Genomic DNA, 18870 nt, shown 5'->3' on the forward strand with positions numbered 1-18870 from the left:
GACACATCTCAGGCTTGCAGTTACCCCAAGTAAAAAGCATCTGAGCAGCAGGTTGTCAGTTCTCTTCGTAGAGCAGACACAAACAGAAGCAAAGGAGCAGTGACTCAGCCCTACTGGCCTTTGACAAGAGCACATTCAGAGGGAAGAGGTGCAAAGGGTAGAGAGACAATTGTGCATTTATACCTGTCCCCTTCCTTCTTGCTTCTTCCAGCTTCTCATAAACCTTGATCTCAGTTCGCAGCGACTGCAGCAACTTCTCATTCTCAGAGATCTGATGCTGCTTTACATTAATTTCTGTTTGCAACCTGTTAAGTCCCAATAAACAGCTGAGTTACATTCTGATTTTTTTTTTTCAAAATCTAAAATCCATTCCTCTTTCCCTCCATAATTCTTCCCTTGCCTTTTGAATATAGCCATGCCCCTCATTAATGTTAATGGCTATGGCTAAACATGTGCCTGTCACACTGACAACTTCTTCTCTAAATGACTGTTTAAATGTGGAGAGAATCAATACCTGTTTAGTTCATTGCGACTGCTGTAAATTTGACATGTCAGGTATCTGATTTCATCTTCCTTTTGGCAAATTTGTTTTTGCAACTTTTCGTTTTCTTTCTTGATGCATTCATGGTCCTCATGAAGATGCTCAATGATTGCATTCTTCTTAGAAAGAGATTCTCTTAACTTTTCATTTTCCTTTTGTTTATCTGAAACAAGAAGAAACACAAGCTATCTGCAATGCCCACCACCCACTAAGGCTATGATTTTTAACTAAATCAGCTTTTTCAGACACTACCTGAAAAAACCAGCTGCTACTCCATTATTGCAAATCCCAGCTTGAATGCTCATGGTTCAGCATGGAATTTCAGGGGTGGGAAGAATGGCTAAGTCAATTTAACGAGTGGACTGTGAATATTTTACTGTTTTCCAATCTGGGATGAGTTGCAGGCTACTCCTGTAAAGAACAGTTTATGTTTTTACCTCTAGATCCTTTTGCTAGCATTGCATTCAGAACTTGATTTTGCTTCCTCAGGAAATGTATTTCAGAAGTCAGGGAATTATGCTGCTCTGAGCCATGGATAAAAATGTTTGCAGAACCTATAAATATACACATGAAAGATGATTTATGAGTCATCTGTAGGTCATTAAAGATTAAACTTTCCAGACAAGAACAATTTTAAAAATTGCAGAAAAACATGTTATAAAAGCTATTTCTCCCCTATATATTTTGAAGGTTATCAGTACAGGCTAAAAGACAGCTCAGGTTAATGCCAAGTAATCCAAAGCCCTGTGCAGCACAAGTGCCTCTCATTGCTGGGCAATTACTAAAATTGCAGAATTATCCCTGGCAGTCTTTACCTATCAGCTAAAATCCCAACAGGACAAAATGCAGGAGTATTTTGTGACATTGCTATGATTTGAGAAGAAAACTGTAGGAGGGTGTCATGGGTTAGCAAGCATAGTCCCGGAAGTGATGTTCTTGCAAAGGGGTGCTTACAGCTTCCTCTGGGACCTGATAGAACCTATCAGCTTGAATATGGACAAGCTTTTTAGCCACTTAAATTGTGACCACCTCTGTGATCCACACTTAAGAACAGACAAACCCTCCATGGCTCTCTCTCGTTTCCAGCGCTGGGACAGGTGGCTGCGGGGCCCATGTGGGGGCCAGCGGGCCCAGCCAGGCCCTGCTTGGGCCAGGCCGGGCCGGGCCACGGCCAGCCTGGAGTCGATGGACCTGTTCCAGCTGTGGAACCCGCCCCCAGCCCTGCTGTGGGCAGCCGGAGTGGCTCAGCTCTCCCCCCTCTCCAGTGCAGCCAAGATGCAGCTGAAGCTGCCCTGCTGTCCAGCAAAGATCATGTGAGCAACAGCAATAAGTGAAATTCCAGCTGCAAGGCCTAGAGATTAACCCTTTTAGTGCTGTGAAGAGCTGAAAACCTGAGGGAGAAGAAAGAGGAGATGCTTAAAGCTGAAATTCTGTTGTGAAGCTATGATGTATCAGAGTACCCGCTGTAATTTCATGAAGGCATGGGGGGTGGAGCATTCAACTTGTACTTGTGAGCAAAAGCACCTGCTCTGAGATGGGCAGATGCTGAAGCAGCTGTAATTTCATGAGAAGTTTGAACAGGGAGAGATGGAAGCAATGAGGACTTTTGCTCCAAATGGAAAAGGAGAAGACCTCAGTTCCTAGAGATGCTCCCAGAGATAGTCCTAGAGATGAAGATGAGGAGGACTCTTTGCTCCTAGGGAAGGAGAAAGGCCTCTGTTCTTAGAGATTAAATGCTCCCAGAGATGGCTGAAGAGAACTTTTGTTTCTGAACGGCTCAACCTTAAAACTGTACCCCAGTAATTCAAGAGTGGACCCTCGAAAGCAGTTGTGGGAAAAGCTGCAAGTCAGGGGAAGGGACTCGCATGCGAGCAGAGAACCAACCCGGGCGGCTGGCTCGTTGTGATAATTTCTCCATAGCAGGGGCAAGAGAGACTCCTCTTCCTAAATGGACTGAACAAGGTTATTATGGAAGTGGTAACAGACTGAACATCTCAAGGGTTGTCTTTTTACATTGTCAGTGGGAGAAGGGAGGAAGGTGGGGGGAGGAGAAGAGTTCTGAAGGTGTGGTATGATTTTTTTTTTCTTCTTCTTTTAGGTCTGTTAATAAACTCCTTTATATTTCAAGTTTGGTGCCTGCTTTGCATTCCTCCTAGTTCTTATCTCACAGAAGGTAAACAGTAACGAGTATTTTGAACCAAACCACTACAGAGGGTTTACCATGTATTTTAGTCTTGCCCTGCTCATACTCCATTGTATTTAGTGAGAGAACAAAGAGATTCTACCAGCTAATGCAGGGAGGCTTGTAAATAGTCTGGTGATAGATCTGTTACCACACAGGCAAGATCATAAGGCTAGAGTCACTGTCTTGGCCTCAGATTACAAACTCAGAACGCATTTATGATCACAGGGATGAAGATTTATCCCTCTTAAATCTGTGTTTCTAAAATTGAGGTAACTGAGCCAGTCTTGATCAACCATCAGCAGCCATGGGGAGGAACAGGCCCCTCCAAAGCTCAACTCACCCCGTGTCTCCTGTCCTCACATCTCTGAGGATGAGATCCTCTGTCCTCTAAGAGCTGAATTTCCCTCCAGTACCTTCACAAGAAGCTCTGGGTAACTGGCACGAATTAAATGTCTGACTTCGACAAACATAAGGGTGATGAATCCTGCTCTGAGGATCCTACTGCACTAGTCAAGTGAATCTAAGTATTAAATCCTGTATCCAGCAAGCTAAATGCCAGCCCAGGCAATCCTCAATGCACTGTATTCATGCTAGTCATCCCCCAGTGATGTGCACTGGTGCAGCACAGCCTGGAAAGTGCCACATCCCACGCTCAAGGTGCTGCCTCTGAAATGCAAGTCAAGTAATTGTTATTGCCCTTTGTAACCTTCTCATAGTCAGTAAAACACTTCAGGACCAACCAGAATTAAAAGTATTTTTCAGCTGATTGGTTATCCCAGTATCTCCCACGCTTAAAGCCTGAGATAAGTACATGAGTGTCAACTATTTGGTTAATAGAGAAATAACCAGCTGGCAAAAAAAATTAGCTGAATGTATGAGGAGGATGCCTTTCAGCTCTGGCAGTTCAATTCAATTTGATGTGCTGCACTTCCTCTGAGTAATCTCATTTTATTGTAATCCCAATTGAAGCTTTTACTAACACTACCTAACTGGGATGTACTGTGCCATGATACAAACCTCTTGTCACTGCTGAAAGACTCAAAGGCTCTTGAAGCCTGGCACTAATGGCATTTTACTATCTATATGTTAAAGAGTTGAGGCAGCTATGTGAACTCAAAAGGCTCTCTCCTTTCAGACTGTAACAAAGCAATCCAAGTTGAAGTGGCAAGGCTTGATGGTCTCATCTTGATTCTAATTTAATTTATTGCCCATCACCCAACTTTATCCTATTTGAAAAGTTATGCTATCGCAGTTCTACTGAAAGGCTTTAGAATAGAACTATTAGTTATCATACATAATAAGGGATAATGCAGAGCCAGTGGTAATAGGGCCACAATCCTACAATTTGACCCACTATTGAGACTACTACTTCTGTGCAGAACCCTGCTGACATCAATTACTCTCTCCATAGAGGCAAAGGTCTATCTAACCAGAGGAAAGTGGAGCATCAAGGCCCACAACTGCAATACACTTGAGTTTTCATTCTGTTTTGTTCTGAAAAAGTGCGTGCTAAGGAAACATACCTTGAAGGTTTCAAAGGAAACACTGACTGAAAGAAAGGCACTATTGAAAATCACAGCAATGAGGAAGGAAATATTCACTCCCAGGTAAAGCAAAATAAAGGCACTCAAAAGCTCAAGAGAAGTCTGAGTAGAAACATTGGCTACTTGTGGGTTAAAAAGAGCAAACAAACCCCCTTTTAATGTTAACTGCTGTAAATAACATTTGAAACCTAGGACACTCAAAATTAAACCTTTGATTTTATTTTGAAGCCTAACATTTGAAATGATTGAAGCAATTATTTTAGTTCTACTTGCACTGCAAGCCTCAGCTCTACAGGAGTGATGTAGTTATTACCAGCATTGAGTCATTTATAGGATACTGGAAGCCCAGAGGCATTTAAATACTTAAAGAATCTAAATATTAAAAATAACATGGCAGAAACAGTGAGCAGATGTGTGTATATACATCCATACAATATTTATCAGACAAGAATAAATCTATGCAATAACTTTTGTTGGACAAACAATTCAGTATCATGAATTTAGCAGGCTGCCATCAACAATTAAGTATGTTATAATGTGGCCTTGTGTTTTAAAGGAAAACAAACTAAGGACATCCAGTTAAAAGCAAAAATGTTGAATTCAAGTCACAGAATGGTTTGGGTTGGAAGGGACCTTAAAGGTTCAGTTAGTTCCAATCCCCTGCCATGGGCAGGGACACCTTCCACTAGCCCAGGTTGCTCCAAGCCCTGTCCAACCTGGCCTTGGACACTTCCAGGGATCCAGGGGCAGCCACAGCTTCTCTGGGCAACCTGTGCCAGGGTCCCACCACCCTCATAGGGAACAATTTATTCCTGATATCCAATCTTAACCTGCCCTCCTTCAGCTTAAGGCCATTCCAATGTGCCCTTGTGAATCCTCTCAGCTTCACTTAGGAATTTCTTTTTACACTGTAAGTCAAAGAAAGCTAATCTATCAGGAAAAAGGAGCATCACTAGCAAGAGAGCATGTGCATATCTGATAGCATGAAAGAGATCTTTGATACTGGAGAGAGAAACAAGAACTGGAAGAACACAGTGACGAAAAGGAGCTGTTCTAACAGCAGCTTCTTTTTTCCTTTACTTTTCCGAATTTCTCCTGCATGCATTGGTAGACGTGCTAAGGCAACAAGAAGACAGATGGAAGGCATAAGACAGTTTATAAAGAAAATTTACTTTCACTGCATTAATGGATGCCCTTGCCAGAATCTTTATGAAGCTGTAAAGGAGTTGGAAGTGTTTCAGTGTGGTTATTTCATGAGCACAGAATGCCTTTCCAGCAGTGTAAATACTTCATGAATGAAATGGATGCTTTTTATCCACCTTTCCATCACTGTAAATTATCCCTGAAAGCAAACTGCCATGTGCAGGTTGCCTCCATTTAAACAACAACAGAAATGGATCATGGGGATGATGTAAAACATAATGAATCTAATGTCCATACCAGTAAAATTGAGGAAAAGGAAAGTATGTCTGTATTTATTACTTGATTCCAGAATGAGTAATATTGTATATTAATCAATTGTCCTATGGGGGAAAAGGTGGGAAGGAGGGTGAAGCAAAGTGTAGGAAAATACAGGGATGGGGTGCTTCAAAAGGTTCTCCAAAAGCATCTTTAGTGAAAGTTGCCTACTTGTGAAAAGTTTTAAATCTGCCTCAGAACTTGGCTTTCAGACATGCTGAACACCAGCAACAGAGAGCAGTGACTCCAAACCTGCATAACTATTTTTAGTGGTTTTCATCCACTGCTTTATATTAGAGTTTGGAATAAAAACCAACTCTATGCTAAATTTTCCATCAGTTGTTGTTGTGTATTTCTCATTAAAAACTCACCACGGCATTTTGTGTGGGACACATTTATCCCAGAAATCAACAGCAGGCTGGACACCATGGCCTCAGCTCTGTCTCACAGATATTTTGTCCCTGTGTGTGAACACAAGCTGGCTTTAAAGTAGTCACAGAATTCCAGAAAAGGCATCTCCAGCAGTCCTGTTAGCAGTGCTGTACTGACCACCCTAGGGCTACACGGAGCAGGTGCAGGAAAGCTAATTCCACACAATTCCTACTTTGGATCAACAGCAGCATAATTTAGAGCAAAGCATCTCCTTCTTCATTCATACTGGGCCCCACTGCAATCATATTGATAAAATGGGCTTCCTCTCCAGCAACTGTCCCTGGTTGGACATGGCAGACAATTCAAAGAGGGTAACATCCTAAAATACAGGAACATTCCAATAATAATGATAGCCCAAAGGCACTAGAAAAAAAAATGAAAAAAAAGCAGACTGTTTACTGGTAACAGAACTAGAAGGGTTTTTCAATTCTCTGTAAGAAATTCAACCACGGGATCATCAAATGTCATAAAACTACCTGACAGTCCTGTTCTCTGAGCAATCTGTGCAAGTGCAGATTTGAGGCTCTGTGCTGCACATGTATCCCATGAAAGATTTGTGCTCAGCACTGGGTACAGTTCCAGCAATGGACTCTGCATTTATGCCACTCCACAGCAGTGTGGGAAAGCTGTGTCTGCTGACAGAGCTCAAGATGGAGCAGGACTCAGAGAAAGGCACATCATTTCCCAACTGGAAGAAGTGAGGTTATTCAAAAAAGCAAACAAAACCTTTCCAGTGGCATTTGATCCCTCGGGCTCTCAGCAGGAAAGATGGATCCAGTTTCTCATTAAATGAATTCTTACCTTGATCTAGTTCCTTGTCTGTTACTTGTCTCTCAAGCTGCTTCCTCAGTCTCTCATTAGTTTTTATTGAGTATTCTAAACGCTGTCTCAGGATTCTAATTTCTTGCAGATGCTCCATTAATAACTCTAAATAAAGCAAGAGACCACTTCTTATTTAGAGCAGATGATTGTGTTCTTTTACACTATGTCCTCTTGTCAAATCTAATGAGTGTTAATCCTAAAAGATGACACAGAGCTGTTAAAAATGGCAGCTATTAAATATCTGACTCCACAACACTCTTTTCCTGTACAGTACTCAAACCATGCATTCAGTGACAACTCCTACTCTACATTCTAACTTAAACAATGATCCTGAGTTTTAAGTCTCTTCAAATTTCTTCTTCCTACAAAAGTGGAATAGATAACAATTTTATCTACTTAAACATTCCCTGTACTGAGGAAAGAATCCAAATTTCTGCAATGCAGCTCCACATTCTGGCTCGACAAACCACCAGCACGCATTTTTCCTGACAACAATAGGAAGCTCCCACAGTAACTCCAGAGAAATTTGACTTTGACTTACACAACACACTCCACAATAAATAAACCTGTTGTATCAAGTTTCAATATTATACCTTTTCCTTCTTGCTTTGCCATTCTACAGCTTTTCTTTCATTGGCTGCAAGTTTCATCCTTCCTCAGGAGCCGATCTGTTCTACCTGTCACTGTGTGATGTGTCAGTTTATCCATGTCACACACTCCTGGTTTACTCTGCAGTATTTCTCCCTGAACAGGATGTGCCAGCTCAGCTATTAAATTTTCATTGCTCCTGATAAAGTACTGCAAGCATCACTTGTTTTTAGTGGAACTATCCAGGTCAAACACGACACCACTTATTAATTATGCAGCACTTAACAATTCTCAAGGAAACACAACACTGGCTTCTATAAAATTGGAAAATCTTTCCTTTTCCACATAATAATCTCTTGACAATTGTCTATTTTCACCTTATAAGTTGTCTATTTAAAGAGTGTCTGGAGCACTGCAAAAGCTGGTAGCCTAAAACAACAAGGACACAAACTAACACACTTTATATTGCCTCAAACAGGGTAGTTCACATGGTTGCCATCTCTGTGTGCCTTATCACTGAAATTGCAATGATTATGTGAGGAACTGGAAAGCTGAGGCAGACAAACATTCTTCATTATTTCTTAATTAGTTCCCTTGTGTGTTATTTACAGCTTATCCCAATATCCAAATTCTTCAGAGGGAAAAATATTACCTGGAGGAAACTTGCTTGGCAGAAGTGGCAGTGTGCTGTGCTGGCCTTCCAGGTCATGCCTGTGCTCAGGTGAGCCAAGAGGAGACTTCTCTGACAAATCAAAGTCAGACGAGCTATGAACAGCAGACGGCACAGGTGATTCACCCTGAAGATGCTGGTACATGGTGGCATTCTTCTCATTATCCCTTTTGTGCCAAACAAAATGGTTTAAAAGTTATTTTATGACTTTGGAAAGTGTGAACAGAGGGTGGCAAATTTACACCAATTTACAGGTAAATTTATGTGACAGGGCATGAAAAACTACTACACATCAGAGGTTGCATCAAGACTGAAATTCAGAGCTCACTGAAGTCAGCAGGAGTAATCATTGCCCCTCCAGCCTACTTTGTATTTTCCAGCACCAGGCAGTCACCTTTGTGTTCAGGGGACCTCAAGTTGTCTTGGACAGGATTCAAGGTACTGAGGATTTCTGTAGCACAGAAGAATCCCAAACTGGCATAAAACCAACATACACAGCACAACAGCACCTGCTATCTTCACCTTCAGCTTCAGGGTGCTCTGAGAATAAACTTCAGCAGTGCTGCACTTCAGTGACCCTGAGCCAGCCCAAAAGGCCATGGGGACACACGGGGAGGGACTGTACACCCTGGCAGCTGCAGCAGGATAATGTCTGAGCATGCCCCACAGTGGGTTATGGACATGTTTTGTTCGTTCATGAAAGGAACAATCGTGGTAGTAAAATGTTTCTCCTTCAGTATCTCACCTGCTTGGTGAGAAGTGGGGAAAAAAGCCTCAGTCTGTTTTCAATGGGTGTTTGTCCTGGGTTGCAGTGTATTCTATTACCATCCTCATGAGCTGTGGAAATCAGGTGGGGCAGTGTTTCCTTGCCTCCTCCCCCCAGACTATCTTGCTGTTAATGGCCCATCATTGTCCTGCTGCATGACTCAGAGATAACTCCCTCCGGACCATCTTCTGTTAATGAGCCCATCAACACTTGGCCTCATCACTCATTACCCTATTGTGAGATGCTCCACCCAGAGGGAGGAACCAAGCATTCCATCCTGGATATAATCTGAGATTCCCAACACCACAGACACCCTTTCCACTGGATTTCCAGAGGACAGGAGCTACACGGCCACCACTGGACCTTCCGAGGAAGAGCAGCCCCTTTCTGCAGGATCACTGCTTCAACAGAACCACATCCACCACTTCAGGAGGACTGCAGCCACCCTTTTATCTGACTGCTACCACCACCCTGACTAACAGGGTGTCAGGCTGTATCCTGACTCTGTCAGTTTAAATCAGTGGTTTCTGGTTTGGTTTTTTTTTTTTTTAATTTCCCTCTTAAATTGCTATTCTGACTTGGTGCCTCCCACTGGTTTGTTTTCAAACTAGTACAGTATTTTATTAACAAAATGAGTATTAATAAGCAAAGCCCTGCCAAACAGCAAAACATGCTACAAAACATGGAGTATCCTTATCAACTTATGAAACAACCACATTTTTGCTAAACATTCAGTTGCACTCTTACCTTTGAGCTAATTCATAAAGTATAGTCACTTCTGTACCTATTGATTCTCCTGCAAAGCAGAAACAGCTGATTAAAAACACGTACTGAGAATTATAATTTTTTCCCCTCCATCTTACTCTATTTAAATAGAGAGTGCTAAATTAATGAGAAATTAGAGAAATCAACAGATACTAACACACTTTGTATTAGTGTCAAATGCTGTACATGACAAAACTATTTATAGCCCAGCAACAGAGCAATAGCTTGCTCTGGAACTCACAAAAAAAATTATCAGGGACCACAGGTGCCAGATTTTACAGCCTTGGTGTTTTAATTAGCATACCAATTTGAAATAATTGTGCTATATGGCAAAAGGATTACAGGCACATGTTGTTACTTCTTCAATAACATTTATATAAAAAATTCCATTGCACTTGGATTTTTTGTGCTTGTTTTGGAGTCAGGTTAACCAGTTATCCTTAATGAAGGAGCACACACATGATTTTGTCTGCAACATTCTCTGTGGAATTGTGTGTGAGCACAGACACAATACAGTGCAAGAGATCTGGACTCAGACACTAATCTGAATAAGAAAACAAGAGTTTTGTGGTGTCACCTTCACTCCTCAGATTTTAAAATTTTTGTGCAATTAAGCAAAAGTGGCAGGGAAGAGTTGCACAGCTGAAATTTCAGGGGAATGAACTGAAGGTCAGGATGGAAATGTAGAGAGACAGCTGTTCGTGCTTCTTTACAGTCAATTCTTAGTAGACTGGATATTCTTTACAACCCTACAAACATCATTTTACTTTAATGTGTGATTCAATGCAATACCATTGTGTTAGATATATTGAATTGTCTCAGTTGTCAGCGACTTTTCATAGTATACAGGATACCATCTGTTGGTTTAGAGGCATTTAATGTTTATTCACTACAGTCTTCCCATTTGCAATTCAAGGAATCTCTGTAGCCACTGAAATTGTTGAATACACTCAATCTTTTACTACCCTGCTATGACACAAGGCTGTAATACCTTTTTCTCATATACGGCTGCTTTATATGAGCAATCAAAACTGCAACATCCTGCCACGATCTGTAATGAAAGGCAGAACACAGATCAAGCTATGACTGGGCTCCAAATGGGGCTGAACAAAGGTAGCTCCCAGAGCCAATTCCAGGAGGATGTGAGGGGTCAGGTTCCTATCTCAGGCACCTCAAGTATTTTGCTGGAGATGTCACCCCTGCAGCTGACATCTGTGAAGGATTGCTGGTTGTTTGGGTCAGCACTTGTGATGCCAGGAAAAGGTCTTGCTGTTACTCACAACAGCATCCCTTTTCTATCACTTTCCTGCTAACTTTCTTTAAACTATAGAAAGCAATATGCAGGTAATACTCTTCCTTCAAGTGACAAATGTCAATTGTGATGCTCATTTTTCCAAAACATGGTTGTATTTTACCTCTCTTACGAAAGGCAGTGTACATTTCTCCACCAGCCAGATTAGCAGGCAGCACAATGCAGGTCCATTAGGAAAATCATTGAGTAATTTAAGTTGGAAAAGACATCTTAGATCATTGAGTCCAACTGTTACCTCAGCACTGCCAGGCCCAGCACTAACTCAAGTCCCCAGGTGTCTTCAACAGTCAGCTGGGCCGTTCCCTGAAACAGGAAACCCTGAAGCCACTTGTAACAAAAATTTTATATAACTACTGTATTTTGGACAATTAAAATATGCTTGTGTTGAGATGATCCCAAATAGCAGGTGTCAATAAAGAGTACAGCTACAAAAGTCAAGGAGTAATGGCCATAAACTAAAACACAAGAAGTTCCACCTCAACACGAGGAAAAATGTCTTTACGTTGAGGGTGGAACAGGTGCCTTGGGATGGTGTGGAATCTCCCTCTCTGGAGACATTCCAAACCCACATGGACACGTTCCTGTGGCACCTGCTCCAGGTGACCCTGCCTTGGTAGGGGTTGGACTGGATGATCTCCAGAGGTCCCTTCCAATTCTGTGATTCTTTGCGATTCTTGTTGAATCATAATAATTTTACCTTCCATGACAGTCCTCCCAATAAACCATCTTAAAGCAACCAACAGCAAGGAAGGTTTCCCTTTCACCAAGTACATAAAATCCTTCCCATTTCAAAAGCATTAATCTATCTGACAACAAGCACAAAATATTGCTGCTCACCATAGAGGAATTTCATTTCCAGTTTCTCAAACAACAGCACACTTTGGTTCAGCTGCTCACGGAAGCCTTCAGCAATATAGTAATCAACATCACTGGCCTGGAGCAGCTCCTCAAAGGCCTTCACCAGGCTGGTGAGGTGCTCATGGTAGGTGACACAGCCATAGCGGATCTCCTTGATTTGTTGGCATTGGAAGGACAGTTCCCGAACTTGTGAATGAACTAATGAATCGTATCTGAGAAAATGAAATTAGCTGTAAAGCAACTGTCTGGCCATAAATGACATTTAAATACAAATAAAAAGGGAATTAGACTTATATTCCTAAACTATAACTTTATGTGGCTTAATTTGCTTTTAAAATGCTTTTAACAGCCCCAACGAGAGATGTATTATATCTGACTGTGTAATTTGGTATATAGGGATTATTCTCCTTCACTTAACTGCATCATTTATAAAATGGGCCAAAACTAATGGGATGACTTGATGGCCTGCTTGGAAAGAACATGGATGGCAGCAGAGGTGCCAAATTAAACTAAATAAAAGTGAATACATGTAAAGAATTTTCAAGAATACACGTATTTTTCCGGACTGGTTGGGGATTATTTTTAGTTTGGTGTTTTTTGGTTTTCTTAACTCCCCATGGACGCAGACAGCTGTCCCTTCTCTGAAACTTTATGTATTTCCTGCTAAAACAATATTAGACTTTCTGAACTGATGGTTTCACCCAGTCTGAAAATCTCTGCATGTGTACCCATCTCTGCATGTGTACTGCAAGAGACAATGACAACCACTGTGGTGCCCAAACTCCAGTACTCCACAAGCCAGGATATAAATTTCAACTCAGATCAATTGAATTTATTTATTGAATTTATACTTGCAAATGTAGACACCCCCCTTTGTACTGCCAGTGTCTGTACCACAGGTAGAGTTCTTTCTCCAGAATCATCCATTAGTGGGAAGAAAAGGAGAGAGGATGTTAAAAGATGCAGGGAATCAAACAAAATCTATGGTGGTGTGGGTTGTTATAGCATTTTTACTGTCATTTGTATAGGAAGAGATGTGTAACTCATTTTGGTGTCTGTCACTTGTGACTCATGACGTTGTCCAAGACAGTGGCCATAAAAACCTCACGGTGCTCCACAGGGCCTCATTCCTTAATTTACAGTTAGATCTTCCTTTGTAAAATGGATGAGGTATATTTTCAAGGCATGTAAATTTATATGGAGTCTGTAACACCACTGTATTTTACAACAGCAAGACTCAGAGATATACAATAGTCCATGCTGGCAGTTGCTCAGTGTCTCCAAATATTTCTACTCAAGCATTTGGAAGAAAGGCACAAGGCTGAATGCCTTTCTTTGTTACAATTTCTGATATTCCACAGGCCCCCCAGGACAATAACAATATTTAAAAAGGAGAAAAGGTGGGTGGATGTTAAAAAAGGCTCACTCTTATGATCCCCCATCGTATGTTTGCTATTTGTATATATGTAGCCAAAATGCTCCCCCAAATCTCATACAAAATCCAAGACAGATACTTTTCAGCCTCCCATAAATGATTTTCCAGCTTATAAGCTTATGCTATAAAATTTCATTCATTATTTTCTATATTTATCTCCTCTCACATCCTTCACATGAATTTATCAGTTTTATACTTAGGGGGTCTTTTAAAAAAACGTTTCAGTTCCTTTATGTCAATGTTAGCAACATTTAGCCTTTACTGTAACAACACTTGTGAATAAAATTATCTTCATACCACATTCCTATGCTACCTGGTATTACTGTGTACAAAAGGGAACCTCAAACAGCAGCAGTTTTACTCACTTGGATGGTGAAGTTGCTCTCAGACTATTCTGAAGAGGATACACTTCATCAATATTCAGAACTTGCTCTTTGTCAAGTTCTGCCTCATTGGCCAACAGTAGTTCCTTAAGGTTCTGTGCTGCCCATGTATCAGGTGCTTCCAAAGACTCAGAATCCCTATTTTTGGTGTGGATCTCATAATCCAGCTGACGGACACCAGAGGATGTCTGGACTCCTTCCATAGCTGTATCTTGCACTTGTGTGACAAACCCTTCCACAGGCAGGGCTGTTTCACTCACAACTCCATTGAAAACACCACTGAACAAGAGCTGGTCAGAGCTCTGCAGCTGCAGCAGGAACTTTTTGTACTTTTCAAGCTCAGACTGCATAATCTTAACTCTTTGTTTCAATTCTTCTATATCCTCTGTGGCCTCACAGCCATCAAGTGCATCTGTTCTTGCTCCACTCCCTCGGTGAGCAAGCAGGCACTTGGAGCCTGAATGTGCAGGGGCTGAGACAATGTCCTTGTGTCCCATGGAATAAAACTCTTCATCCACCTCTTTTAATGAACTCTGGATATTTCCATTGCTAATGTTATGATGATTTTGCATTTCTGAAAAACAGGAGGCCTGTGTGTGAATATTAATATTTCTTTATCTGACATTCTGTTCTTAACAGCACTAGAATGAATTAATTTAATTCTATAATAGCAGAATCAAAATGTAGGTAATTACAAGCTATATATTATTAGTTTGGGACTTTTGACCTCTTTCTATGATTTGCCATTAATTCAATTTGCACATCAAGTATTTCAAACCTTTTATTACCCTTCAAATAAACAACATTCAAAATACACCCACTTCCTCTTCCCAAATGACTGAAAATTCCTTTTGCCATATGCTCTCCTGAATCAGACACTGATCAAGCCCAGACCTTTCCAGCCACAAAGATAACCTCAAACACGAGGCAAAGGAGACTCTGACTTCACATGGTTCCTCCTAAAGCTTCTAATTAAATATTCTTCTTCTCCCCACTTTAAAAATCTATACAAAACCAACTGGAGCATAAAGTCAGTGGAATTTTAAAAAGATTATCAACGAAATAGTCAGCTTTGAAAAGGAGGCTATAATAACTTCTTTTTAAAAGGTGTTCTAAACAAACCCCACTAAAGTGTTTGGTGTTAAAGGTTTTACTGGCACACATTTGATATGAACATCACATTCCTCAGGTGACTTTGCCATCCCTAAGTAATGCAATCACCTCAGATTCAGCCCAATAAAAGCCACATATTCCTACATATAATCCATGTTTATAGTTCTGTGTATGTTGAGGGCTGTATGTGTAAGTAGCTAGCAAAATGACTATTTTCTAGTTACCAGTAAATTAAATTTTCCCCTTCTATTAGTTCTGCAAAAGATCACTATGAATTAGAACTTCCCTTTTGGGAGCCAATTCATTGATCTTTCAGACAGGTTGTAATACTTTCAGATTGGTTTCCATGGAGAATTTGAATGCCCTGGTTCAAGCTGTAAATCAGTACAAAAATTCAGATGGAACGGCTCTGCATGAAATACCAAGACCAGGAACAAGAGAATAAAAATAAATATTACCTCAAAGCTGGAATAAAATGAAGCTGTGATTCTGGGATATCAACACTGCCCAGAGAAGCTGTGGCTGCCTCTTCCCTGGAATGTTTGAGGCCAGGTTGGGCTTGGAGCAACCTGGGATAGTGGAAGGGGTCCCTGCCCATGGCAGGGGTGGAATGGGATGAGTTTTAAGGTCCCTTTCAACTCAAACCAGAGATCAAGGCCAGAGGATGTTCGCTGCACTCCACTCATTTTGTGTGGCATTCCAAAGGAAGGAAATGCTTCCAAGAAAGTGCCCAGGTGTGAATTCCAGAGGACACAACAAGGGAATGCAACACCTCATTCATTAACTTCTGCTGCAGTAACACAGATGGCAAAAAACCCAAGCACCAGGTGAACTCTCAAACTCTGAAATCCTGATTCCATGCATCATTCCAGATAAACAGAGAAAATAAAAACAGATATTAATGAAGAAATATTTCAGATCAAAGCACTGGCTATAGTTTTTAACGACACAGTGCCCTTTAATTAAAGGAGAACTAATGAGCTTTGTGCACATGTCCACACCCCCAAAGGGTGTGCACACTGAGCAGGACTCTGCACACCAAAGGCTTACACTATTGGCCATATCCTCTGCACTCTCCAGTGTTATTCAGGTTATTCAAACCCTCCCAAAAAAGACTAATGGATGATGCAGAAACATGGAACACACAGCACCAAGCCTATTTACATTTTCATTAAACTATTCCATTAGGTTTCAGCCTACTTGAATGCCTTCAAATAATTCAGATAAGCAAAATTCTATCATTCAGTTGCTTCATTCCAATAGTTCAGAACTAGATGCAGAAGCAGTAACAAACGTTTAATTCAGAGAGGAGTTCAGAAGTGAGGACATTAGCAACAGAGATCAGAGTCAGGCATACAACTCATTATTTTTACAGGAAGCCAGACTCATAAATCCCTGCAGCCCTTCTGAAAGCACAACCCTGAAAGACCAACTTGGATTCTTGGAGCAATTAATCCATAGCAGCTAAGAAAAACAGTTTTAAAACCCACAAATAACAGCAAGGGAGATGATTACCTGAAGCAATTTACAATTTCGCACAACTGAGAAGAAACTAAAGTTTTTTTATTTCCTTTTTTTTTTAAATTATGTATGACAGAAATGCTCCACCTTGATAGTTTTGCTGATTTTTGTCCTTTACAAGTTTATTCTTGTTCCCTGTACCTGGATCAACACCTCGCAACTCCACCTGGGTCTCAATATTACCCAGTTTGAGCAATGAGTCAACTGGAGAACAGTGGGGAAAGGCAAAACAGAAATCAGTAAGAGACTGAAAAAAAGTAAGTGGTGATAGTTAAAAAACAAAACCAAACCAAACCCAACCAACCAAACCAATAAATAAAATCGAAAAAGCAAAAAAAACCCTCACCTCACAAATACAAACCTGGTTCTCTGACAATTTGGAACAGGAAAATCTTTCTTGATAATATCTTTAAATACGTGAACTAATTATATGGGTAACTACTAAGAATTAATTGCAAAGGTTCCTACTAACAAATGAAGATAAACATTTGTAGGTCCCCTTTGTAATGAAACAGTAAATCAATCTCTAGTGCATTTTTAAATGTTCTATGTTAAGCTTAGAGAAAGGCTTAAAAGTTTCTGCAATCTGAGCACTGATGATAAACCAACCTCCTGCAATCACTGCAGCAAGTCTCAGAATCATCAAGTGTGCAGCACACCTGTTATCCAAGGGAAAAAAATCAGAGTGGAAAAGACATCACAGGAGTGCAGCTTCTGATTCCTTCCAGGACCAAATTCAGAAATACTGTCCTTCTCAGGATTCTCCATGGGTTTTTCACCTACCAGAATTAATTGCCCCAGTCCCATCACCTTGAGTATTTACAATAAATTGTACCATATCTGTGTCTTACCACAACAATGTTATTATTAACAACAGTCTCTGCAACCTCTGGGTCTGACAGTGGCTCACCCGCCACTTGACTGAGTCTTATTTTTATATTTACTCTCCCTCACCTATCCTTCACACCTCTATCAGTTTTTAATGAAACTGCTAAATGCATTTTTATTTTTTTACCACCCCAAATCTTTATCTAATACCCATTGCTCTCTGTTTTACAATTTGTCATACTTAACTGATCCCAATATTTTGTCAACAACTGAGTTCAAGTTAACCCAGCCACAGTGGGAACAGATACGGATGACTTGACTGATCAGTGGAATATTGGAAAAGTTTAATTATCTGGCATAAACAAAACCAGGATTTTTATACTCTCGTCTCCATTACAGACACTTTTCATTAAACTTGGCATCTTATTAAGGAAATTGTTCATTTACCTAAACATTGATATATGTGTGCACATGCAAGCACCCTCTGATCTGCCATTTATTACAGACTTTATGCCACATGTACACAGGAGGTTTTTTCCACAAAAAACTGGTTTATATCTTAGTGGCAAACAGGAATAAAAAAGGTTTTTTTGTAAGATCTACATGTATTTGTCTACTCAAGAAAACTCATGAAGATTAAGCAGCATTGTAGCTATATAAAGATGATCTGGGTTTACTTTCTGCTGCCACTCTTCCAGGCAGTACCACAAGTAACCAGATTTGCTCTTTATTTACCTCTCCCTGATATGTTTCCCTGTGCAGGCTCCTCTGGAAGGTTTTCAGCTCCAGACTCATTCAGTAACTCTCCATTAGGTTGTGCCTGAAATGGTTTGGTTTGTACTTCACAGGCTCTCAGACCTTCATAAGGTGCCCTGGAACAATGCTGTGGTTCTGCAGCTGATTTCTGCACCCAGGAGCTCAAAGGCACATTTCCTAATGGTCTGTGTGATCTTAAGAGCACAGGCAGACGTGACTTCTTGGGTAAGGAAGCAGAGTCAGCCTGAAAAAGGCATGGAAGAAAATGGGGAGTTAGTGGCTCGTGTGTAACAGTCAAGCATAGGAAAAATAAAGATTTTCCTGTAAAATCAGTCAACTGTCATGTTAGTTTTGAAAATGAAATTGCAATACCCTTTGCTACATGAGAAATAAACATTCAGAGAGGAAAAAAACCCATTCCACTGGTACAATTTTCTGTAAGTCCCAGCTGTTCATGCATCCACAACCTTCCAGCTCCTGAAGCAGGACAGCAAATCCAGCAGTGACTACCAAAGGCTTTTAACCACCAGGAGTATTAATTAGCTCTGGATTTGTGGATGCCTTAGGAAAACAGTTCCTCACCCACACTGACCTCTCTAACTGCTACTTCCCACTGTCATTTATATCATAAATGTCTGCCAGCCCAGAAAATGTTTCCCTTAAAACACTTTTTTTTTTTTAAAGTTGAGGATCCTCCTCATTTTTCAACAACTCCTAAGTTTATTCTCCTTTCTTCCTTTAGTCTCCACCCAACAGGTCCTACTTCCACAGCTTTGAGAAAACCAGCATAACTTTGCATCAGCCACAGGGGACATTTATTCTGACACAGAGAAATTCTTTATGAACCAAACCAGTTTCTTCACAGATCCACTCCAGAAATTGCTTCTGGAGGA

At 40.7% G+C, this 18870-nt stretch overlaps 1 protein-coding gene across 7 annotated transcripts in view; it reads right to left on the reverse strand.

The window, feature by feature from the left end:
* CDK5RAP2 (CDK5 regulatory subunit associated protein 2) overlaps window positions 1-18870 on the reverse strand; it is a 73666-nt gene that overhangs the window by 11915 nt on the left and 42881 nt on the right. For 6 of the 7 annotated variants that reach the window (XM_069031527.1, XM_069031528.1, XM_069031529.1 and 3 more), the window contains 9 exons: window positions 17957-18221; window positions 13742-14333; window positions 11921-12153; window positions 9754-9802; window positions 8223-8407; window positions 6962-7087; window positions 979-1095; window positions 515-704; window positions 184-305 (listed from right to left, as the gene is read on the reverse strand). In XM_069031527.1, coding sequence (XP_068887628.1) covers window positions 184-305; window positions 515-704; window positions 979-1095; window positions 6962-7087; window positions 8223-8407; window positions 9754-9802; window positions 11921-12153; window positions 13742-14333; window positions 17957-18221 — 1879 coding nt within the window. The remainder of the gene's footprint in view (window positions 1-183; window positions 306-514; window positions 705-978; window positions 1096-6961; window positions 7088-8222; window positions 8408-9753; window positions 9803-11920; window positions 12154-13741; window positions 14334-17956; window positions 18222-18870) is intronic. The other variant, XM_069031526.1, reaches the window with a different exon arrangement.

The sequence above is a fragment of the Aphelocoma coerulescens genome, chromosome 17, assembly GCF_041296385.1.
Source record: "Aphelocoma coerulescens isolate FSJ_1873_10779 chromosome 17, UR_Acoe_1.0, whole genome shotgun sequence".
Taxonomy (NCBI): Eukaryota; Metazoa; Chordata; class Aves; order Passeriformes; family Corvidae; genus Aphelocoma; species Aphelocoma coerulescens.